The sequence below is a fragment of the Struthio camelus genome, chromosome 8 (assembly GCF_040807025.1).
Source record: "Struthio camelus isolate bStrCam1 chromosome 8, bStrCam1.hap1, whole genome shotgun sequence".
NCBI lineage: Eukaryota > Metazoa > Chordata > Aves > Struthioniformes > Struthionidae > Struthio > Struthio camelus.
Window position 1 is genome coordinate 24170295 of NC_090949.1, and position 25036 is coordinate 24195330.

Consider the following 25036-nt stretch of genomic DNA (forward strand, 5'->3'; position numbering starts at 1 on the left):
TTGGATTGCGTAGGAAGTCAGACTAAATTACCATAATGCCCTTTCCAGCCTTCACACCATGAAACCAGAAACTTTCTTGCCCTAATAATTAAGTTAATACAGATTTGTACTCTACCAGCAATGAAGAGATCATTTACCTATGATGAACAGCTATTGGCAAACTGTTCAAACATATGATAAATTTAAATGTTTCTTTTATTTTCAGGTACAGATTATTACTCTTGAGATTTTCCTGAATCACAAAATGCATCCTCGGCTCCGAATGTTAGCTGCCTTAGTTTTGCTTGAAAGCAGGCCAGGTCTTCCTATACTGATGACATTAACTGATGCTGTGCTGAAGGAACCTAGCATGCAAGTTGCAAGTTTCATGTATTCTCACCTGAGGGCTCTGGGTAGAAGCACAGCTCCAGATCTTCAAGCAATGTAAGGAAAATTTGCATTTCTTCTCTAAAAGAACTTGTTGCAAACGTACTGAGGTGTTAATGTGCTCACTGAATCTTTTCAGGGCTTCTGCCTGCAGAATGGCTATTAGAGTATTAAGCCCCAAATTTGACAAATCTGGATATCAATTCAGCAAGGTTTTCCGCTTCAGTATGTTCAAAGGTAAGGTTCAAATTCCTCTCTCCACATGCATTAGCCAGTGAGCCACATGCTCTTGTATCAAATGCCATAGTCTCAGCAGTGCTTAACACTTTTATATCATTGTTCAGCACCAAACAAACAGAAGGGACCTAAATTACTGCTGAAGTGGATTAATTTCTACCAGTGTGAACACCTACAACTCTTGCTGAATTCAAATGTGATGCTAAAAGCTCTTCACCCTCAGCAGTGCCCAGTGACACAGCAAACTCTGAAAATGTTCAGACATGACAATTCATTGCACCCATGAGCAGCCATCTCAGGCTTATGGCTACAGATTTTCCTTGCACTTTCCTACCAGCATTCTTTATTAGAATGAGCAGATCCATGTGTGGGTTCTGGAGGCAGACCAGTTATATCAATGGGAGCTGCATGTAAAAATCAAGAACATTAGACATTAGACATTAGACATTAGAACATCTCTCCTTAGAAGGGAGAGAACGAGCTTAGGAGATTGGCTCTTGCTGGGCCAAACTGTAGCTATTTCCATTTTCCATTCATGTTATATTTCTCAGGAGAGATTTTTCTTAAGCAACTCCCCTATGTAAATGACCATGGCAGCCTCAGTGATTTGGCATATGTAGCTGGCAGACTAGGGAGATTATATCCACAAACACAGTCTTCTTGCACATGCTGTTTATCCAAGAGCACTCTTGGATGTTTTTAGCACTTTTGTTATTTATCAGCACATGTAAAGCTTCTTTTCAAAGTAATCAATAGAAAAAGAGGCTCTGAAACATCTGAAACCTGCAGTGCTATGTGTACAGGTACTTTTGCCTTTTTTTTTGAAGGAGGAGGTAGTTTGGAACACTTCCGTAGATGTTATTGTTGCCCTGCCTCTGTTTCATGGATTTTACATGACCATTTAATCTACTGTATAATAAAAATAAGTATAATATATACCACATAGTGACCACAGCTATATATAACACACATGCTTGCTACCTCAGAGATGGAGACAGAGAGTGCCTGAAGAAATACAGTTACTAATATGCACTGTGTGAACTTTCTAGCATTTAAAATGCATTCAGGGAGAGATATATTTTCCAGTAATAAGCAGAAAACAACGTGTTTCTAGTTGTAGGTACTCATTTTCTCCTCTTATTTTTGCTTTTAAAATGAAACTGTCTTAGTGTTCACACAGTGAGAAAGAAGGGTATCGTATGCATCAGGGTAACTGGCAAAGGGCTATGTGGAATGAATTATTTTGTTTTTGCTATAGCCTAGGAATGCAGCATATCAGTCTAATGTTGCTACCTTCTTGGTGAAGACAAGGGTCAGGAATTTGGTTAGTATGCAGATGTCATGTTTAGACCTCCTATTCCTGAAGACTAAAGAACAAAATTATTTTCTCACACATGCTAATTTTATACTTAGATAACTCAGCTGGCTAAATGAAGTCAGTCCTATATTACACTGGCGTGGAGGAGGATCCATCCTCCACCCTTCTGATTTGATTTGTCACCACTAGTCATAGGTGAAATGTATTTCCATGAGTCCATTCTAGAGGAGTTACCATAGTGACTGCAGTAATGCAGTACCTATTCCCATGCTAAAAACAAAAATGTGCCCTCAGCATCAGATCTTTGTGGTGCTAGATACTGAATTTTTAATGACAATCACTAAAAGCAGCTGAAAGTATCTCTCATCTGGAATCTGTCACACTAGGCCACCATGAGTGTTTTATGCTCTACACACTGTAACTGAAGTCAAAGGGATGGCCCAGGTATTACTCAATGTGAAGACTGACAGAATCTGACTCTCCATATGCACAGCTTTTTACCAATTTATGTGATGAGATATCTATATACTAATATTTGGAGGTATCAAATACTGCTTTTTTTCATCAGTGACTTTTCTTTCCCTCTTCCTTGGGCATGGTATTTAGTCAGATATATGCAGGGGTCATCAAGCTCTTGCAATGAAGTGGCTACAGTGCATCATCTGATTATGTCAGTATGATTTTTCATTGGTAAATATTTCCTTAGAGCATTAGAGCTTTGTAATGCTTGAGGTATGGAAAATATCCATGCTCTCCTCAAGTTGATGAATTCTGTATAATCATTTAATCATTTATGAGCAACACTTCTTATTAAGTATCAGAAAGTACCATATTTGTTTTAACTACCTGATACCATGGTTGAGAACACACAAAAAACAGCTTTAACAAATTGGCTAAAAGTACCGTATCTGATTCTAGTGGTGATTCCATAACACCTAGGACTGGCTAAGCTCATTCAGTGAAAAGTTAAGCTTCTTGTTTTGAAGTCTGAAGTCAGTTTATATGCCCCAGTGTGGCATCACTTCAGTTGTTATTTTCTACAGAGTCAGCATTGAAATGTGAGCTTTTGCCATCTCTCCCTTACTGCCTGCTGCATGTTCTCCACTGATTCCTCTGCCATCAATGGGATGGCATAAATACCTACATTTCAATTACAGCGTATGTTACTGAACTGCTTATGTTGTAACTAGACAGCACCTAGCACATTTGGGAAAATACAGGAGTCTAATGCAGCAAAAGAGTGAAGGTGACCTAGTGAAACGTCAGTTCATACAGATTTAGTAGACCTAAATCTGTTGCCTTTCCAGCCAAACTGGTTTTCAAATACATTAAAAATTGGAATCTGTCCCTAGATATTAGAAATCAAAATCGTCCCAGAAATCTGACACTGAATAATTCAGTGTGTGGGATAAACAGGGGTCAAGGAACATGCATCTGGACCTCTGTCTGCGTGCACAGATTCCAGTAGGAGTAGCAAGGTGCTTGATCCACAAGTGGGAGGTTATCTGAAACTCAGAACAGAAGCACTAGAGAAGTCTGGGCTTGGATACTCATAAAGCCACACATTTGTGAACTAAATAATAACCTTGTTTAATCTTTACATTTTAGCTATGTAATTTATTGGAGTTTGGCCACTCCTTTTCTGGAAGAAGGTCAAAGATTAATTCCCTCTTATAACTTTTGAAAATATATTAATAAGTAATTTCTGTAAATGTACTAATATTGTTGAGCTGGATCTGGTACTAAAATCATTGGGCTGCAATTACCCTGGTTGTACTGGCTTTCCAAAGCCAGGGGATTCTGCTGGGATTCTGAGCCCAATTTAATTAGTATATGACATGCGGATAGCAGAAATTTAACGTAGGGACTCCTAAAACACTTCCTTGTCCTCCAACTAGTGTAGGAAGAAAAAAGGCAGGAGAGGTGGAAGAAAGGAAGCATGACAAGGATGTCTACATATTCTTTTGGTCTTGAAACCTAAGGAAACTTAGAAAAGCCTTGGAATTACTTTAACTCAGAAAACTGGGCTGTATAGAGCTGTACCAAGATCAGAGAAAATATATGAGTGTGCTCTGCACTGATTGTCTTTATCTAAGAACATTATAGATGATTAGAAATCTAAAGCAGAGAAAATACACACAAATTAGGTTTGTTCCGAGTTTACATGATAGTTAACATTTACTTAATAATTGGAGCATTTCATGAAAAGAGTTATAGCATTGGGAAGTAGATACGTTAACTTCCCTTTTAGTCATTTGGGAGACAAATCTACACCTCACCATCTGTCCTTATAAGACATCTATATCACTTTCCCTAAACTATTAGCAAACGATGGCAAATCTGTTTCCGTTTCTGATCCCCTTTGTCAAGTTACCTTGAATGATGTCTCATAAAAGCATTTCATAAGCTGGTATTACAGAATCTGACCGGATGTAAATGATTTACCAGAAGCAATTGGAAAAACAGCGTAACTGCTATGCAGTGAGCAGGGAACTTGTAATTTTGTCCGTTAATAGTTCAAATATGCAGAATATTCTGTTTATGACTGTTTTATAATATCAGTTTTATAGCTGGATTTTCTGGCCCTTCTCATATCATGCTGTATCTGTTGTCTAAAGCAATTAGCTTTAAAAAAACTAACTATGCTGTGTTTTACTACCTGTTTCTCTTTAGAGTTTCTTATGACTGGACTGGCAGCTAAATATTTAGTATTGAATAATGCAGGCAGCATAGTTCCAACAATGGCAATGTCCCAGCTGCGGACACATTTCTTTGGAAGAGTTGCTGATCCCTTGGAGGTAACTGGGTCTACCCACAGTTTGCCCCTCACCCCTTCTTTTGAACATTGTCCAATTGGCAATTGGGCACTTTTCTTCTTCCCACAGGTGGGAATAACAGCTGAAGGACTGCAGGAGATGTTTGCTAAAGGTTACTCCCCTGACCAGGACTGGACGACTGACTATGACTTCAAGGAAATCCTGAAAACGGTAAATTCTCAGGAAAAAGAAAATCTCTAAGGTATTACTATCCTCAGAATTTTATGAAGAATCAGATGTCCTTCTTCTCATGCAGCTTTCTGACTGGAAGGCCCTCTCTAGTGACAAACCTTTTGTATCAGGCTACCTGAAGATGTTTGGCCAAGAGTTATTCTTCGGCGGACTTGACAGAAACACCATCCAAAATGCACTGCAGGTATCATCACTTGGATAACATCACCAGATAAGCATCAAAAGCTTTAAAATACTGTTTCTTCCACACATTCCTTTGCTTGTTTAACTTTTTAATTCAAGAGATTTTGCTGTCCTTAGTATCAATCAAGGCAAATAAGTTCAAACTTTGATCAGGATTAGCTATAATCATTGCTGGCAGTCATTCTCCTGAGGCACAGTTAATGAAACAGATCGTGATATTCAAGTTTTTCTGTGTAGACAAGTTGCACTCTATAATTTCAGGCATGGTATGGACCTGATGAAAAAATCCCTTCAATAAGGAGATTAATCAGTAGCCTTCAAAGTGGTGTAGGGAGGCAATGGACCAAGGCTTTACTGTCCTCTGAGATCCGCCGTATTGTACCTACCTGCACTGGATTCCCAATGGAGACAAGCTTCTATTACACATCTATCACAAAAGTGGCAGGAAATGGTAACGTATTTCAGCACTTTGGCAATACAAACATAGTTGTCAGGACTGGGTTTTTTTTTTTAACACTTTGTTTCCTTTCTTTAAAATAGTTCAAGCACAGATTACACCTTCTCCAAAGTCTGATTTCAGACTAACTGAGTTACTAAATGCCAACATTAGGCTGCAATCCAAAGTGAGTCTAAGGTAAATATTTAGCATAAAATAAGAAAATCATATTTCTAAGTGACAGAGGCCAGTCTTAAAAATTCAACAGCTGTTTACTGTATGTACATAATTTTACAATCTCATTCTAACTTTTCAGCATGGCTAAGGACATGACCTTTGTAATGGGGATCAATACACATATGATCCAGGCAGGACTGGAAGCGCATACCAAAATGAATGCTCATGTCCCTGTGAATGTTGTTGCCACCGTCCATATGAAGGAAAAAAGTATCAAAGTTGAAATTCCACCATGTAAAGAAGAAACTAACATTATTACTGTAAGGTAGGCCGTAGCATTTATTATCTTTCTATGTAGCGGTACAGAATCTTTCCAAATAAAATGAATCATTGGCTTAGGGATCATGCCTTTGACTGACAGTTTGGGTAACTGGCAGTGATTGGTGTAGTTTATTTAATTTAAGCAGAATGATGTGAACCAACACTTTGCTTGGAAATATGCTATATCTGCTGCAATCTTCACTTGAAAATCATCTTTAGAACCATTTTTCTTCAGGCCTTCAGACTCCCAAGCTACTTAAAGCACACATGGCATAAAATTTCCATCCCAATACATGTATTTGTACTGAAGACACTAGGTAAGATATAAGCCACAGGAATCCTATCAGTTATAAAAGACAACCCATATATATCTGCACTTGGTGCCTTAAACCGTATATATTTGCGCTCGGTGCCTTAAAGTGTAGAGGACTTGGTGTTTCTTGTGTTTTCATCTGGTTTCCCTGTGGCTGGCATCTGGTTTTCTTGCCTCTTAGGTCTACTTGATTTATTATCAGTGTATGCAATTACAATACACTCTGGAAAACTATTGTAGCCAGATGCCAAACAAATGAAAACAGATGGAAATACAAGCACAAAGAGAGGGAGAAAACAGAAAGAATATGTCCAAGGAATCAAAGCAGTAGACCAAAACTTAGAAAACCTTCACACACACACACGAAAAAACACTGAGGAAGACAAGCTGAAAATTCATTACAAAGGAAAAAGCATCACTGACAACACAAATCAGCTGTTGTACAATCCCCAGAAATGTTAACAACTTTCTGCTCTAGAAATATGGCCATAACGAAAGAGCTCAGTTGCTTGATCCGGCTGTAATTAGCATTCATGGCTGCTGGCCCAGAGGAGTTCTGCAGGTCTCTTCAGTTTAGCCACCATAGAGGCTAATCATTATTCTCTCTTGCTCTTCAGTGGTCACAGACCATCTTATTAGGCATTCCACATCGCAACCTCCTCCCAGATATGAGTCCTCCACTCCATTCAAACATGACTGTAATCGGGTTCTCCATGCAGAGGAATGAGTGTTTCAGTTCACTGAGCAATGGTTAGGTGCATGTGAGTTTCTTGGGCACCATAACCCAAAAGTTTGTTTGGTTTCTTGTGAAGACCATTACAGCCAATTCCCAAGGTCATCTGGGATGGCAAACAGCTCTTTTCACTAGCTCTCAGCATTGGAGAGGGCAACGTGGACATCAATGAACTCAGAAAGGATACTGAACTGAAATAAGAATATTGGGCATTGATATGGAATTTAGAGCCTGAAGTTGAGCTATCAGTGCTAGCAGAATGATCCTCCCTGCACAGCAAAATAAAAATTATTTTCCTCATTTGACTTGGGGGGGGAAATCAAATCAGGCACAAAGGGGTTAAATGCCATGCCAAAAAGGATAAACCAAATCAGTACTGGCAGCAGGGGATTACAACTGAGGAGCCTATGAGTTCCAGCCCATGCCCCGCTCTAGACCCTGCAGCATTATCATCTATGAAGTGAAGTATTCAGCTGGAAATAGCTCTATAATGCCAACCATATAATACTCTCTAGCTAACTTTTAGCAGCATCCTTTTTTCTTTTTTCCAAAAAAGCATTCCAGTTCACTGTTACAAAACAAATGATCAGTAGAAATCACACAGAACAATGAAACAACAATGAGTACAAGTGAAGGTAAAGCAATAACTGGAGAATGTAACATTGAACCACATCACTGAGGAGGTCAAAGAACAAGCAAAGTAAAATCTGAAAGGTATGAGGAGAAACAAGTAGGCATGGTATAGAGAGAGAAAGAATGCATAGGCATAGAGAGAGAAAGAATGCATATATATTCTGTATAAAATGAGTCCAAAAGCTTAGTTTAACACAACCTTTCTCTTTGTTTTGCATAGCTCCATCAAAGAATAAAGAATTTGATATTTTAGAGATATTCTGACACTGTCCATTGTGAGCTTTAAATTCTTCATTTAAAGAAATGAGTCTAGAAATCTATTGCTCTTTCAGTTGTTTGTGAACTATGTTGTTTTGAACTATGTTCAAAATATTTTAGTATTAGGCACTTTTTCTTGATGGTCAGTGACTTTCCTCCTATTGTATTGTGATATTAAAGCCAGTCAGGATGTAATATTACTTTCCTCATCATCTCTCACACCAGCTAGAGAAGCAAACAGTGTTCAATAGCATTAAGTTCAGTTATATCATATATACCACACAGGTTATAACTTGTGACAACTGTGGGATTTATATGAATTTCCAAGAGCCAATGAGAAACTCAGGTGAGAAATCACAGACTCCATTGGGGAAAAAAAAAAAAAAAAAAAAAAAACCTTTGGTGAGTGAAAGACTGCATTCCCAAGACAAAATTAAAGACTCAACTCTCCTTATGGCAAAATCAGAACAAAATAATTAATCATGCTATGTAGACAATATATAGCATGTGTTTCATTTCAATCCTATCAAAGTTAAATTTAATTAAAAATAATAGTTATTTCTAAAGCTCTTTAACATAATTATTTGGTATACTGCAGATGGCTACTTAAACATACATTTTAACAAAATTTACAGGAAGAAGTAAATTTCAGAGAAAATTAGAGGCCTGTGATTAAAGCATAAATATGGAGAGCTGCCAGAGAATGCACTTTGCAAATATATCACATTTCATAATGACAGGCTACTGAAGTATATGCATAATCTGGCATAGAGCTTGTATCATGGGGCTTTTCTGCTTGTTTTAACTGTAGGAAAACCAGAAATTGCTTCTTATAATATGAATTACAAAATTACAGCACTGTATACAACATGTATACAACATGTATAAAGGAAAATGCAAAAGAGCCAGTGCATGTGATGCGTGAGCTCACAAGATAGCGCTGTGTGTTTGGGGACGGAGGAGGGAAATGACAGTGCACTCCACGTCTTCATTTTTGTAACACCTTTGCACCAAGGTCAGGAGGACGCTGGGTAGGAAAGGCAGGAACCTTCATTCTACTGCAGTGGAACAAGAGTTGAGGATCTGATACTAGCATTGTCACTTGCTTCTCATTTATTTAGATATGTTGTCACGCCGTGCTTTAAAACCTGATTAAAAATAGTTTGAGGTTGCTTTTTTTTGTTTTAAACAGACATTGAGCTCGTCTGTCCCCAAGTTAGGGATGCATATAAGGCCACATTCACTGAAACATTAACGGGCCCAACACAGTTGAATTGCTTGCCCCTTCCCCACGCAATGAATTTGGCTTATACTATAGCACAGCTTCTTCTCTTATCCAAAAAATACACTAATACATATTGGAAAATCTCCCTTTTATTTTTTCTCCCTTGTGTGGGAACAGAGAGAACAGATTCTTTCATACCATAGCTTTAGGCCTTCTTTGTGACTGTTTTTCTTGTTAAAGCACCAGAGCTGGCTCTTGTAGCCTATTTTTACTGTGCCGTGTGATTCTGCAGACATTGACATGTGTCACCTGTGATGCTGCTACATTTGTCAGCCCTCTGTGCTCAACAGGGAGGAATCGATCCTCTACTTTCATTAGGTGGCAGGAGTAGACCATTGGCATAAAAAATACTAAAAAAAAAATTGGAAAAGAAACCCCAGAGCTTTCTCCTTGGAGACCCAGCCTGCAGTTCAGTGGTCATTTGAATTATTGAATGGGATTAAAATAAAAGCCATTTCCTTTCTTTGTCCCTTTGCCCAGATGAGCCATCTGAAATGCAAGTTGATTTGTATTTTCTTTTATCCACTCAGCTTGTTAGGAAGAATATTTTATTTCAGATTTCATTCTTCAAGGTTCTACTCTCACCCAGCGTGGAGCGTTGCTGTCATGTCCTTATCTAAAAAAAGAGAGAGATGGAAAAGAAAACAAAGCCCACAGGTGACACACGTTTTATTGAGGTGTTCCACATGAAGTGCAATTGTGTGCTTTACAGTGCACACAGCACGGCAGGAGCCTTCAAGAGGAAGAGAGCGCTATCAGATGAATACAAATTCATCTTTCAAATAGGTTAGATTGGAAATTCTCACACTAGTACAGCGTGGACCATATTAATATAGAGACCATTTTGAAGGCCATCTTTCTATTCACTGTCACAAAGGCCACCTCCATTGGCAGGCCACAGCGACCCCATGGCACTTCATACATAAGCAACAATATGTGGGGAATTTTGAGCTAGATGCTAGTGATGATAAATGGCTAATAAGGCAGAGTTAGCAAATGTTGCTAGCTGAGAGAAAGAGGTTTCTTCTCTCAAAAGTGTTTAATATTCAAGATGTTTCCCTGACCCAAGACCAAATTTATAGTTGTTACAGCACTGTAACAACTTTTCTGAAGACCCTAAAGTAGCCAGGATGTCAGGATATTTAGCTGTGAGAGTCTCGGTTTCATGTCACATCTTATACTGCTAGACCTGGATCCTAACACTCTCTAGCCCCACAACATAAGAATCTATGTGTTGAACATTTTAAAGTAAATAGGCTTTGAACCTTCTCATATGTCTCTGTGATGTCTTGCCAAGTCATGAATCTGTACCAGTGCAGTTATATCAAGCTCCAGACACTAGCTCTGATGACTCTAGGCTTCTTTCTTAACTATAGTTTAACAAGATGCAAAGGAAACAGTATTTAGTAGCCACCTCTCCCTAGTGTTTTTTGGAATTACGGCAGTATTTTTTAACTGTAACATTAAAGGAAATGAGAACCAAGTTTAGCTGCAAAGGCACAGAACATGAGTTCAAAAATTTTAAAGAACAAAATATCTAAATAAGCAACCCAAGATTTTAATATCTTAAAGAACAAAATATCTAAACAAGAGACCCAAGATTTTAATATCTTAATCCACTGCCAGGCTTCTAAGTGCCCTATTCTTAAAGGCATTAGACATACTAATATCCCATCAGCTACAATGCTTTTAACCTATACATGACATTCTGAAAGAGTGATTGTGAGCTATCTGCCCTGAGATTGGTCCAAGTTTTTATTCAATCTTTGCAGTCCTTGAAAATATCAATAGCAGGAAAGATGCTGTAAATATCTGTAAAGCAATTTGCGAGGTATGATACTTGTTGCTGAGTATGTGCTACAAGACATGATTCAGGTCTTTTCCTCAGCAGTGCTTTATCGATACAGATTCCCCCTAATGTTTATTCTGCAGGTCTAAGACATTTGCTGTTACACGGAATAGCGAGGATTTGGCTGCTAGTAAGATGACTCCAGTTCTTCTACCTGAAGCAGTACCTGACATAATGAAGATGCCCTTCAATTCAGATTCTGCATCAGGCGAGACTGATAACATCAGGGTAACTGATGTAGGGTCTGACTATTCCTTTTTGACTTTTAATTAGTGGGATAATACCATTTCTTTTTGTCCATAGGAGAAATGTATGATTCACCTCTGACCAATGCTGCATCTCTCAAAGTAGGTCAGGTTCAATCTAACAACACAAATAACCCTATAGTAACATTATTTTAAAAGCTGGAGTGTAATCACATCCAACTTGCATCACCATTTTCAGAAGCGAGAGCATTTCTTTGATAATTAATTTTACACTGCCATCTACAGGATAGGCTCACAATCCTTAAAGTCCACTGTAACCATTAAGTAATCATGACTTCCCTGGGACAGTTATAATTATTCCACCAGACTGCTCAAGTACTCAACTAGTGGAACCAAATGTAATGCTTCGAGGCTTAGACTCTCCTAATTCAAGGGTGGATATCAATTTATGTGTCAAGTCAAATGACTTTATGAGCTACAGCTTTCAGTAAAAGCCAATACAGGCTTTCTACTAAGGGCAGCATCATGAAGACATCACCATGACAATTAATTCAGTGAAAGATTGACAAGGGCAAGGAATACACTGCCCCGTTTCAGTTTCATTGTAGTCCTGCAACTGCGAGTGGTTTTCAGATAAAGTAAGTAAGTAAGAGAAAAATGGAGGGTAAGTACAGCATTTTCCTACAGAGAAGTCCATAGGCAAACGTGCTATCAATTGCAGAAATTTCCAATATGCTAGAACAAGCCAGGTTGTTCTACTTTGTGCCTCTGTGTTACGCAGCCTGAAAATATAGCACTCTGCAGTTAATCTTAAATTGAAAAATGGCACTAATTTGATCATTTTCCAGTATCATTAGAATTTCCTTTGGAAAAAAAATGATTAGCATTAAAATTCCATTTTTTTTAGTATAACTCACACAACTTGGGGATCTTGTCAGATATAATAATCTGAGTAAAAAATTAATTGCAAACCTTGTATAACATGTAAAATGAAAGTTTATGGTTATGTGTTTTCAGCTATTTGCTTCATTGCTCCAGGAAATCATAGCTTTGATTTCATTGATTTGATTCTTATTTTAATTAATTTTAATTCATTCTTCCAGACGCATTGCTTAGCATATGTGTATTATGTACTTTGAGGCAGAAATTTCTAACATCTGATATGCTTTGACCATCTAGGAAATCTCTGTGGTCTTTTTACTTGATATATCCTTACATTCATGTCAGATCTCAACTCAGACAGAATTTGCATGGACTTGGATAAAGATTATGAAGTTTGACCCAACCATAAATTAAAGAACTCCAGTTGGTCAAGAGCACATTCAGATTCATCAAGAATCTGTTAATGCAGTTTAATACTCAGGGAAAACAAAATGAAATAATTAGAAGTATTTTTGTGATATAGCTTTCCAGATCCTGAAGCTCTTTCTGCCCTAGATAGTGTAATCCATCCATTCAGCTGATAACTTCTTGCTATGGAAAACCAAGTTGTTCTATATCACAGTCTCAAGGAAACTGGTTAATTCCTTTTGCAAAATATATTTAACTCTATTACTGAAACAGAAGTCATAGCATGCTAGAATTTCTCTTAGTGCTGTCCAGCATGACTTGTGTATTATCTAATAGGACAGACAGTCTGCAGAAGATGTTTCATCAGGAAATTCCTTTTTCTTTGGACACTCATCTTCCCGGAAGGAACCATTTGTTCACTCCATGTGCTCCAATGCAAGTACTTTTGGAGTTCAAGTGTGCACTGAGAGGAAAAGCGTACATGCAGCCTTTATCAAAAATGTGCCTCTTTATTACCTAGTTGGAGAACATGCACTTAGAATGAGCTTCAAACCAGGTAAATACAATTGTGCATAAAAAGAAAGTAATGCATATGTTTTTGTTTGTGTATAGGTACCTACATATATATAACTGTTGTATTGTAAGTGCCATTAAAACCACTGTTAGAGCTTTCAACTCTGCCAGTATTGGCAGCACCAGTGATTTCCCAGCTCTCTGAATGAGTTGGCCATTCAGCACAGCTCCACTCTGCACACTCAGTCAGTGCCAGGCAGATTTGATCTGTGCCTGCAGAGGGTGTCTGGTATATCGCAAAACATTGGATTTGGGATGCAGGCACAGAGCAATTGGACATGGCCATCGGATCTGATGCTGTGTCCTGCAGCTACGCTCTTGTGTCCTGCAGCTACGCTCTAAAAGCCCAGACTCTTAAAAGGAATTATGGATCAACCTTGCCACGATCTAGTCCTTAATATCTTAATCCATGATCATAAGAAGTGAAAGCACAGCAGGCAACTGAATCTAGATCTCCTAAGTATCAGACTAACGGCCATCGGGCTGTTCTTTACAAGAAGGCTTGACAGGAGTCAAGCTTCAATTGCTTTCTGATGCCTCACTCGCTGTCCCACAGTGTTATTTGTTTAAGCAATCCAGTTCACTGACTTAGATCTGCTGATCACTGTTTCTTGACTGGAAAAGAATCTGGTGCCATGTTAACTTTGTAAAATTTGTTTATGAACATTCAGCTCTTATGGAAGTATTTTAACAGTAACTCAAAACCAGAAATAACCAATGAGCATTTACATTTTCAGGTGTGAAAGAATGTCTGAATAAATTATAGAAACAATTGGCTTATTCTACTATTCAGCTGCTATTAGTGACAGCTATTAGTGTAGTAATATTGATTTTTGTGCAATTTCAGTCTATACAGAGGCACCTATTGAAAAAATACAAGTCACGATTCAAGCAGGGACCCAAGCTCCTACAAAAATGGTACGCTTAGTAACATTTGAAGATCCAGAGACGCAAGTATCTTCCAGCAAAGAAGCAATTAAAAGAGTGAAGAAAATCCTTGATGATACTGATGACCAGGTACTTTTGTAAAAATCCACTTTCCAGATTTTGGGAGATGGCATACAAAGCTCGGTTATTTATACTTCTTTTACTAAGTAGCCTTCACTGTTTAGATAGTACACAAAAATTGGAAAATAAAGACAAGCTTTTAGGTACACAACTCTTTCTGCAGGTCTTTTGTTTGAGTTCATTTCTTTTGCAGTAGGTGAGGTGAAGGAGATTAGGGAGAGCTGGTTGGTTTTGCTGGTTTCTCTGAAGATCGCTGGCACAATTATGTCAGGCCTAAAGATTTTGTGTGCCCAAAAGATTGTCTGTTCCTTCCAGCTACTGCAGCTGTTGCAAAAAGGTATGATACCTCCTAAACAGCCTTGAGATAGTCACAGCTACAGCACTGTCATTACTAACATTAGTTACATATAACTGTATGAGCAATAATTTCTAAACATATTCATTATCACACGTGGGTTTGGGGGCTAGTTCTACTTAGGTGTGTTTTTAACATATTATTATGAATTGGTTTTATTGTGATGTATTGCAAGATTGCTATCTCAGGCATACCTCTTACCCTCTGAGGCAGCAAAGAGATTCATAGCTCTCTATATGTGATTTTACTTACAGCTTTCTGCAGAGACATAGAAAAATAATTCTCTTTTTCCAATGGTACTTTTTACTAGGGAACAAGAAAATTAAGAAGCTCATCATCCAGTGCCAGCAGCACCAGTGGAAGCACGGAGAGTGCAACAAGCAGCCCCTCTAGCAGTGACTCTGACAACAGGGCCTCACAGGGAGGCACCCAGATAAATCCGAAAACAAAACAGCCTAAAGCCAAAGGGAAGAAATTCTATCCCTTTGGGGACAGCGGTAGCAGCAGCAGCAGCAGTGGTAGCAGCAGCAGCAGCAGCAGTAGTAGCAGTGACAGCAGCAGCAGTAGCAGCAAGAGCAGTAGTAGTGGAAGTAGCAGCAGCAAAAGCAGGAGTAGCAGCAGCAGTAGCAGCAGCAAAAGCAGCAGCAGCAGCAGCAGCAGTAGCAGCAGCAAAAGCAGCAGCAGCAGTAGCAGCAGCAAAAGCAGCAGTAGTAGCAGTAGCAGCAGTAGCAGCAGCAAAAGCAGTAGTAGCAGTAGTAAGAGCAGCAGCAGCCAAAGCAGCAGCAGGAGGAAAGGCAGGAGTAGTAGTAATAGCAGCAACAGCAGTAGTAGCAGCAGTAGCAGCATAGGTAACAGTAGCAACAGCAGCAGCAGCAGCAGCAGCAGCAAAGCATCTGATATGAAACATACGGGTAAAAAGCATCCCAAGCCTGCGTCGTTTCCACGTGCCAGCACTGCTGACGGAGGGAGACGCATTCACAACCAGAAGCCTAGAACACAGAGTAGCAGCAGTAGTAGCAGCAGAACCAGCAGCAGCAGAACCAGCAGCAGCAGCGAAAGTGCTAGTGTATCCCATCGCCACAGCAAGGAGCCCTCCAGCAAATATGACAGACGAGCTAAGACAAAACATGTCAAGTCCCAATTTAACAGTCACAGTAGTTATGACATTTCTACAGAATGGGTAAAACTTTATAATATTATGAATTCTACTAGCAGGTGATCCTCACTGAGCAGCAGGCTATAACTTCTTTTGGAATTTTACAGGAGAATCACCTTCCCAAAGTGTACCGGCTCCGCTTCAGGTCTGCTCACATCCATTGGGTAGGTCCAAACTTCAAGCGTGCATTCCTATCGCTATAGTTCAAGCGTATCACTGAAGGGATTTGTTAGGTTCATTTCACTTAAGCATTCTATAGAATCTATCTATCTTATTTATTGTTCAGTAATATCACTGAGGATGACCAAAATAAGCTAAGCTGTTATTAAAATACCAGCTTGTTACAGTCTTCTGTTGTTGCAGCACTTGCAATCGTAAATTTTTGGTCAGGACACCTTTGGGCTAGATACTGTACAGTACAGTGAAAGGTAAGCCAAGAAAGTCCATGGAGGAACTATTGAAAAAAAACCAGAAAATCTTCTGATAGGAATTGTTAACTCCTCATTTTTTAGACAGTCATAGCAGTAAAGCAAACTCATCATGTATGTGGATGGTATCAGAAACTGGGTTGACTATGCATTGTGGCACAGAGAAATTTTAAGTATGTATTGAAAGGATGATAATATAGTGGCTTTTGTAGGTGTTACCTGGAAAGTTGTTTTTTACCGTGCTTATGAATAGGAAGATGTTTTGCAGCATTTTAAATTAAAATTAAAATTAAAAATTTTTGACCACTTAGTAAGTATGGGTTTCATCTTGCCTAATGTTAGACTGCTACAGTGTAACCTATCTACAGTCACTGTCTACATGACCTTCCTCATCAGCACAGAAGTACAGGTGGATTCAAGGCACATTCCTACCCAGTGTATTTCATATTTAGAATAATAAGAATCACACTGCAAATATGTCCGAGCCTCTCCACACATTGATACTGATAACTCTGATGTAGATGTCTACAGTGTAAAAGTATAGAGTGATGAATCCTGACCTGTAGTACTGTTATACACATACCTCTATGTGTCTTTGCATTTGTAAAGCTAAAGAAGTAACAGCTGCCATTAGCAGACAATTTTCATCTCTCCTGGATCCAGAACTAGAAGCCATGTCGTAGCTTCATAAGATATTTTTGTTCCATAGCATCCTGATCGGAAGATATCAGGCAGCTCATCATCATCTTCCTCTGAGTCAGGAAGCAGCCACAGCAACAGCAGCAGCAGTGGCAGCAGGAGCAGTCACAAGAGCGACAGCAGCGGCAGCAGCAGCAGCAGCAGCAGCAGCAGCAGTCACCGGGGAAATGCTGACGGCAGCTCTAAGAGGCACCACGTTAGCAAAGGAATCGGCATTCATCACAGCAGTGGTTCCAGCCTAACACATGAGGTAGTGTCTGCACTGTACATATAAATGGCAGGGCTTTGCTAACTGCTGAGCAGGAGCTTTAGAGATGGCTGTACCCTAACCGAGTTAGGCCCAGGAAGTACTTGGCGTGCTAAGTTTGTAAATTAAAAGTCATAGTAATTTGACATTTTTGCGAATTCCCTTGGCTTTGGGGTTTCATTTGTTGGTTTCTTGAGTAAATTTTCCTTTGATGTTTGCAGCATGTGAAAACTTGGATTTGGAAATGATAAAAATTGAAGGGAGTGGAGTTATAAGCTAAAGGAGAAAGAATCTTCTTTTTCCTATGAAACCCTCAAAATGGAAAATATTTTTACAGTTACATAAAAATGCAACTGGCAAGGAAATAAATAGATTTTACTTAAAGATTTTTTTAACTTAAGTCTTCCAAATTATTTTAAAATGTAGATCCAATGTCATGAGTGCATGTAGAGTATAACTAAAATCAGAATCTTCATGCTCATTACTGGTTGGGAAATAAAGAGCCCCATTAAGCACTGATCATCCTGATCTTTAGTACACACTTAGTATTCTATAATTGTACTAAGTAAGTGTATCTACATAATAATAGAACAAATAGCCCTGCAAATACAATCAATGTGTAAGGAAACTCTGCTACTCAGAAGGATTTCAAAACAATCAGTTGTCTTGAAAAACCTATTCTATAGTAACTTATGTTGTGAATGCACATACTGAAATGAAGATATCTAGTATGCATTGTAGGCATCTGTTTCCGATATTATAATAAAACACAAAATCTTAATGAGTGCATAGATGTAGTTCAGAGGAGTGTTGGATTCCACATCAAAACAATCACATCTTCGAAAATTCCTGGTGGTAATGAAATAATTAAGATTCTAATCAGATTTATTCTTAAATATTAGGGGTATAGAAATATACACGACAAACCGAACTGATGAAAGGCAAGGAATTCTTCCTGCTATCAGTGCAGCATAAACTGGACTGTAGGTTCCCAAGTGAATACAGAGAAATACTTAAGCACAGATGGTTGGGGGTTGTTTTTCAGCGCAACTTCCTGGGAGATGTAATTCCACCTGGCATTACGATTGTGGCACAGGCAGTAAGGAGTGACAACAGAAATCAAGGTTATCAAGCTACAGCATATGTTCGTTCTGAAGCTGCCAAAGTTGATGTGCAACTAGTTGTGGTTCAGCTGGCTGAAACCAGCTGGAAAGCATGTGCTGATGCTGTAATACTGCCTCTGAAAGCACAGGTAAGCACACAGTCAACTTTGCCAAGCGAGAGCTCCAGACAGCGTAGAATGTTTTGAATAACCATATAGCAACTGCTGATTAGAATAATCAAACAGGGAAACCATACATATTTTGAAATGTGTTTCACAACATGTTCATGACATTTCAAAAAATGTTCATATCTTTTGCTATCCTTTCAAAGTGAAAAAAAGAAAAAAGAAAAAAGCAACCACTGTCTAACTGGCCAGAAAAACATTGACTTTCAAGATGCATCAAAATATGACCTCTAGAAGTATGAAGAAAATTTTAAAATTGACTTATTTATTATTTCTTCATTATTTGTTTCAATACCTGTTTGCTTCTCTAGAAGTCCGGCAGTTTTTCCTGTTGGTCACAATGTTTCAGTGGCTGCTTTGGAAAAGAAACATCTACATGTAGCTTAGCACAGCATCATGAACTTCATTTTCTACTCAGCCTCAGATTTTTCCAGAGGTAGTCAAAACTTCTCCATGAGCATATTTAGAGCAAAAGACAGACTTAGGAGCACCAAGAATAATTTTGAAGTTTCAGAAAAGCATTGCATTTTTAAATGGTATTCAGTTGTGCTGCGATTTCTTTTCTGAAATTCGGATGACTATTTCTCTGCTTGGTAAAGGCCAGACTGAGATGGGGCAAGGAGTGTCGAGACTACAGAATAGAAGCCAGGGCTACCACGGGCCAGCTGGCGAGGAAACCGGCCGTTCAGCTGAAGGTGCAATGGGGAAATCTTCCGTCCTGGATAAAGAAGACGGGCATGGCGTATGTAATTTGCTCTCTTCTACGTTGTTGTGTGGCACACCTTGCAGTAGTTGGGCTTTATAAAAACACTAAAAGAATTGGATGAAACTTTTCAACACAAACTTTTTTGTTTTGATGGAAAACACAAGTTCAATGGCACAAAAATATTTTCTGAATGTTTTTTATTTCCTCTCACGTGTTTCATATTAAAAGATATCCTTCAAGTATTTAGAAACTTGACACAGTTAATTTCATTTTCAAAATTAAATTATTTGATATTTCAGTTCAAAATGGCTTTTTGTTTTGAAATTTCCTTCTATTCTGTCTCTAAAAAGAAAAAACTTAAAATGATTAAAATTAGAACAGTGTGTTTCCCGTGGATAAAACCAAGCATTTAGTTTGACCCAAAGTAATATTTCTTTGACTTTTCAGTTCACCCATTCTTTTCTCAGTTTTTCAGAACTGCCAGTAATCCTCATGCTTTGCTCATGGACTTGAGTTTGTCACATCTTGTTAATCTCTAGATTCATGCAGTACGTTCCTGGAGCAGCACTCATGTTGGGCTTCTCAGAAGCACATCAGAGAAATCCATCTCATGAATTTATAGTAAGGGCAGCTGCAACATCTCCACGGACAATTGATACAGTAATTAAAGTTCCAGGGGTATGTGTCAGTTTTTTTCCCCTTCCTCACCTTGAATGGATTTTCAGCTAATAAACATTTTGATATTTACTGTAAAGAAAAAAAAATGCAAAACATTACCTCTTAGAGAAGCTACTATATCCCTGAATATATAGGTTTTTGAAATATGTGGGCCTTGATTTTTTTACTGCTTTGGTGTAACATAGCAATAAGCTGAAGTTGCAAATTAGACTCTGTAGTCAAATACTTTATTTCCACGCAGCGAACAGCAGTTAGGCTCAAATTTCCTGAAGTGTGACTATTCTGCACTCACACCTTTATTACTTTTACATAGTGTGACTAGTCCTGTGTGGTATATGGGTATATGGAGCTGAAGAGCAGATAACAGATATTGACAAAATCTACGTTATGCTCAGTTGCAACCATGTAGAGCCTCTACCCAGGTTTGTGCCTAAGTCAGTCCAACATCTGCAGTGAACAAGCTGATGAGACAGGCAAGATCAAGTTGTTACATCTACTTACACAACTCTGCCTTAACCAGACTAGAAAGGTTGCACTCTCAGAGCAGCTTGCATAGGCTTTATCTGCAGAATCCAATGATTAATTGGCCCTTGTCCACCAAATCCCTGTGTACCATTTTGAAAAATTTCCCCTGTGTATCTGTGGCAAATTAATAACAGCTAGCTATTCATAAACAGAGAAATTAGTGTGTCTTTAACCTTAAATGGTGCTTCAGTACTGCAGGATCTTTAATATATGGTAATGAAGCGGTAGGCACATGAGGCATTAATTTGATTCTCTTGGTAAATGTAATTTGTTTGTAACTACGGGAAGGGATCTTACCACTTTGGCACGTCATGCCAGTTTTCAGCCTGTAATGGATGCTGCCTACTTTTCCAGACACATCCTTCTATTTACCCAGTTACTTAACTTGTTTTTTAAGAAGTCACTTAACTATCACTTAAACTTCATTTGTTTGTGTTAGCTTCCAGCGTCCTTAACAATTACTCATAAAAGTCAGGAAGTGAGACTAAAACAGAAGACAATGACTCCTCACAAAAGCCTAAGGTTTGGGTGCATCCTGAAGAGACTAACACAACAGCAATTGTATAAATACCTCTTCAAGATTTTTTTTTTCAAGAGTCCTGTTTGTTTGCAGTCATATATTGAATGATATGGTTCTTATGTATTCTCCTTTCTGCTTTTGCAGGTAACGCTTTACTACCAGGCACTCCGAATTCCATTCACTCTGCCCTTAGGCCCATCTCCAACTTACGAGACTCGAGATATTACTGCTTGGAATTTCCTTCCTGAAATAGCTTCACAAATAGCACAAGAAGATCAATGTAAGTATTACTTGTATACTTGTCTCATAAATAAGCAATGTTTGTAGATCCATCCTCTGCCATCATTGGGCCTTGCCTTTCTTTGTAAGGGAAGCATAACATCTGCTTTGTCAACAACTCTTTCCATGACTTGGAAGCACTGTTGTTGGCAGGTGAATAAAGAGACTTCAAATTAATATAAGTTTTCAGAGTTCAGGAATCACACCTCTCTGCAAGCAGTGAAGATTGTCTTTTGCCCCTTCTAAGAAGCTGCCATCTCTGCATTGAAAGGCATCAGATGATGGGTAAAGACAGATCATGAATTTCTGTCCTGTTTATTTTCTTCAGAAAAGAGCCATATGTATTTTTACTGGCTGATGTCTAGCACTTGTGGGAAACGTTAACTACTTTTTTATCGTGGTTTTTCAAGAATTTAGTACATTTCAATCACTATTAGCTTGAGTTTTGTATTTAGCATGTAATCAAAATCGACATCTCTTCATTATTCTGTAATGCTATGCTGTCCTTAAAGACTTAGGCGGCTTTGAAAACTTCTGCTTAGGAGACATGACATTTCTTTCCTATTTTCTGGATAAACAAATCTCCGAGGTAGTTTTCAGATTCTTCGCAGCAACACACATGCCGTTGTTACATCTGCCATTTCATTTCCGGTTTTGTTTTGCAGCCACATGTGAAGTCAGTGAGGGAGATTTCAAAACATTTGATCATATGAACCATACATATTCTTTCAGTAAAAGCTGCAGCCTAATAGTGGCCCAAGACTGTACCGAACATCCAAAGTTCATCATTACTACAAAAAAGGTTGATCCAAAGTCCTTCTCAAGAGAGGTTCACATAAATACAAGCTCATTGTAAGTGCTGTTTATCTGAAGGCTAAAGAATTAGATATAAAACTTTAGGGCGTTAGTCTGGGGATGGGAGATGTCTCGCCCCCACGTGAAATTAGTTTGCAGTCAAATGTTGGGGAAAGAGAGGTGTCCCAGAAGGAATCCTCATTTGAAACTCTGTTGTTTAGTTGCCCTTGTCTTCTGTTTCACAGCCATCAGTTATCTGATGACCTGCTCAACAAGTCTCCATTCTGTCTTTGCTTTACAAGTTGAATCTCAATAGCCAAAGTCACAATGAATTTTGGACTTTGGAAAGAAAGCGATTCATTCATTCATTCAAAATCCAGATGCTTAGATTGGTTGTTTGTTCACTTTGGTGATGAATATCTATGCTTTTCACATTTTAAATTAACCATGACTTTTTTTCTTTTTTTCTCTCAAGAAACATCACAATCTGTCCTGCACCAGATTCATCTCTCCTTGTGGCATGCAATGAAGAGCCAGTACTAACACACACTGGAGATGCTGAGTATGAAAAAGGTAAGCCGCAATACCACCTTTCCAGGACTGATTTACAAACGAAATATCTTCAAGACTGTATTTTTGTAAACTTTACAGAAGCATCTCAATGTAAAGAAAATACAAGTGTGATTAAGACAAACTACAGACTTCATTTTCTTAAGATTTGCATTGACTTATGTTCCTATATTTCCTATAGTAGATATACTCTTAGCTTTCACTAGCATAACTGAGAGGTAAATAAAGCCCTTTCTTATTTATCTGGTACGCCCATGTTGGTGCCTGCATAAAAGCAAGTGCTTGTTATAATCACAGTTAGATGCTTTTGGCCAGATATTTAGCTGGAGCTTCACTGATGTCATTATCACTTCCGGATTTAATAAGCTGGATACAAAAATCAGTTTCAACCATAGGGAAACAACAGTAGAAGATTTTTTTACAAATGAAGAGATCATTTTTTCTATTTTTCTTTATATCTGCAGAAGGAAATACATTTCATGTGTGACAGCAAAAAAATTATTGCAAAAGAAAATGCATTATAATGTATGTTGTGCTATTCAGTTTCTCCATTTTTTTTAATTAAGTAGATTACCTTATGATGAACCATCTTTTTACAGACAATGTTAAAATTTATAAAAATGGGACAACAGTTATCGTGGAAGCTCCAACACATGGACTGAAGAATGTGACTTTTGATGGGGTGATCCTTAAGGTAATGGCCTTTTTTTTAAAGGTTACTAGCTTTCTTTCTGTTTAGTACCTTGACAATGTAACAGACCAACGCTTCAGTATGGACTACAAAGATGTGCTATTTTATAGGTTACTGTTGCTTCATGGATGAGAGGAAAGACCTGTGGAGTTTGTGGAAATAATGACAGAGAAAAGCACAATGAACTCGTAATGCCAAATCATAAGCTGGCACACAGCTGTTCTGCTTTTGTTCATTCATGGGTATTGCTAGAAGAAACCTGCTCTGGTGGTGAGTAGATCTGAAAGTAATTTATGCTTGGGGAGAATAGTTTCACTTTCCCACTGCCAATAGCTGGAAAGATTTTTTTTAAAAAAGCAGCAGATATCTTTTACTTAGAAAAGACAATAGCAGTACATGTCCATTTTAACTTCATTAACTACTGACTGTTTAAAATACTGCCTGTGAACAGAGAGTTTGTACTCAACAAAAGTCTTTATCTCATGTGCAGTTCAACGTTAAGCAATTGATTCAACTATAATTTCTTTCACGGAGTAGTTTCTTTCTTCAGGAGGCAAAATCTGGCCTAGTTTTGCTCCTACTGAAGTCAGTGTGAATTTTCACCAATCAAAGCAGTCTCGGCTTTTGTCTGTAGACCTCATTTAATCAAACAAGTTGCAACCATCATAAAGGTCACACAGAATGAATATGAATGCAGTAGGTCAGATATTAAGTTTCTATAAATTTTCAGAGTGTACACAATTTCATTTTTGTTCTGCACCATCTGAGGGAGCAATCTCAGGGAAATAGAAATACTCCTAAGGCAAAAGAGTTTCCTGTCATGTGGAGCTGGAAAAATAATCATGGTCTCCCTTAACATCACTACAGTTTTCTTCCGTACGTCTCCATTTACCTTGGACCTGAGACAACTTTATTGAAGTTAATGGCTGTTCTCTCCTTGACTTCAGTAGCAGCAGAATTGTACTTATCTGTATGTCAGGAAACAGTCATAGCTGGGATCCTGTTAAGTTACATTATACCTTTCTAGTGAGATAATTGCCACATTATAAAAATCATCCAATACAAAAATTATCCTTGATGTTATTATATAAATGCTGCCATTTTTTTATCCATTCACAACAGTTGACATTTTTCGTAATGCAATTAAGTAGCCATTGTGATGACAGTATCTATTCTTAATAGCTTTCAGATATGAGAGGTTATTTTCTGTGTATTATGTAGTTCTAAAAAACTGGGTATACATTATTCCATTTGGGTTATATTGTGCAATTCGATTTTAAAAATAGTTCCCCTTTCAAAACCTTTCCTCTATACCCCTACTTATTATCATCCTATCTTGATAACCTCACTACTGTGAAAATGGGTTGTTGGGGACCTGTGTTTTAATAAAAGCTGAAGAGAAAATATGGACCTTTATTATTGTAAGGATCGATTGGGATTTATTTCTACAATTTTAACTACCTTTCCTTTTCCTCTTAGGGTGCAAACTACAGCGCAGTTATGTGAAGCTGAATCGAAATCCTACTGTTGATGGAGAAGAATCTACGTGCTACTCTGTTGACCCAGTACTGAAATGTATGAAAGATTGTACTCCAATTGAAAAAGCTTCAGTTAAGGTTGGCTTCCACTGTTTCCCAAAAGGTATGATATTTTTTTCTCTTTCTGTGTCATGTACTGTAGGAGTTCTGTCAGAATACTCGAAAGAACAAAACACAGCACAGCCACGCACAGACCTGTATTGCTGCAGCTCCCTGAGCTGCTGTTTTTAATCCCATTCGTATTTGCTGTAACCACTGACAGTACTGGGTAGCTAAAAGCTAGTTTGGATGATGGCAGGTAGCATCATCTGAGAAAAACATCAGAGGTGGTAAAAGGGGCAACAGTCATCGATGAAATGTTTTTCAC

At 38.3% G+C, this 25036-nt stretch overlaps 1 protein-coding gene across 1 annotated transcript in view; it reads left to right on the plus strand.

Moving 5' to 3' along the window:
• Nucleotides 1–25036, plus strand: part of LOC104141472 (vitellogenin-1-like) — a 42945-nt gene that overhangs the window by 14905 nt on the left and 3004 nt on the right. Inside the window, exons 12-34 of the mRNA XM_068952728.1 lie at nucleotides 206–423; nucleotides 506–603; nucleotides 4595–4719; nucleotides 4807–4908; nucleotides 4994–5113; nucleotides 5374–5563; nucleotides 5653–5746; nucleotides 5865–6050; nucleotides 11201–11345; nucleotides 12950–13169; nucleotides 14034–14203; nucleotides 14860–15729; nucleotides 15813–15869; nucleotides 16843–17082; nucleotides 18125–18331; nucleotides 18967–19109; nucleotides 19613–19751; nucleotides 20941–21076; nucleotides 21741–21927; nucleotides 22346–22443; nucleotides 23040–23134; nucleotides 23242–23401; nucleotides 24611–24772. Of these exons, the coding sequence (XP_068808829.1) occupies nucleotides 206–423; nucleotides 506–603; nucleotides 4595–4719; nucleotides 4807–4908; nucleotides 4994–5113; nucleotides 5374–5563; nucleotides 5653–5746; nucleotides 5865–6050; nucleotides 11201–11345; nucleotides 12950–13169; nucleotides 14034–14203; nucleotides 14860–15729; nucleotides 15813–15869; nucleotides 16843–17082; nucleotides 18125–18331; nucleotides 18967–19109; nucleotides 19613–19751; nucleotides 20941–21076; nucleotides 21741–21927; nucleotides 22346–22443; nucleotides 23040–23134; nucleotides 23242–23401; nucleotides 24611–24772 (4162 nt within the window). The remainder of the gene's footprint in view (nucleotides 1–205; nucleotides 424–505; nucleotides 604–4594; nucleotides 4720–4806; nucleotides 4909–4993; nucleotides 5114–5373; nucleotides 5564–5652; nucleotides 5747–5864; nucleotides 6051–11200; nucleotides 11346–12949; nucleotides 13170–14033; nucleotides 14204–14859; nucleotides 15730–15812; nucleotides 15870–16842; nucleotides 17083–18124; nucleotides 18332–18966; nucleotides 19110–19612; nucleotides 19752–20940; nucleotides 21077–21740; nucleotides 21928–22345; nucleotides 22444–23039; nucleotides 23135–23241; nucleotides 23402–24610; nucleotides 24773–25036) is intronic.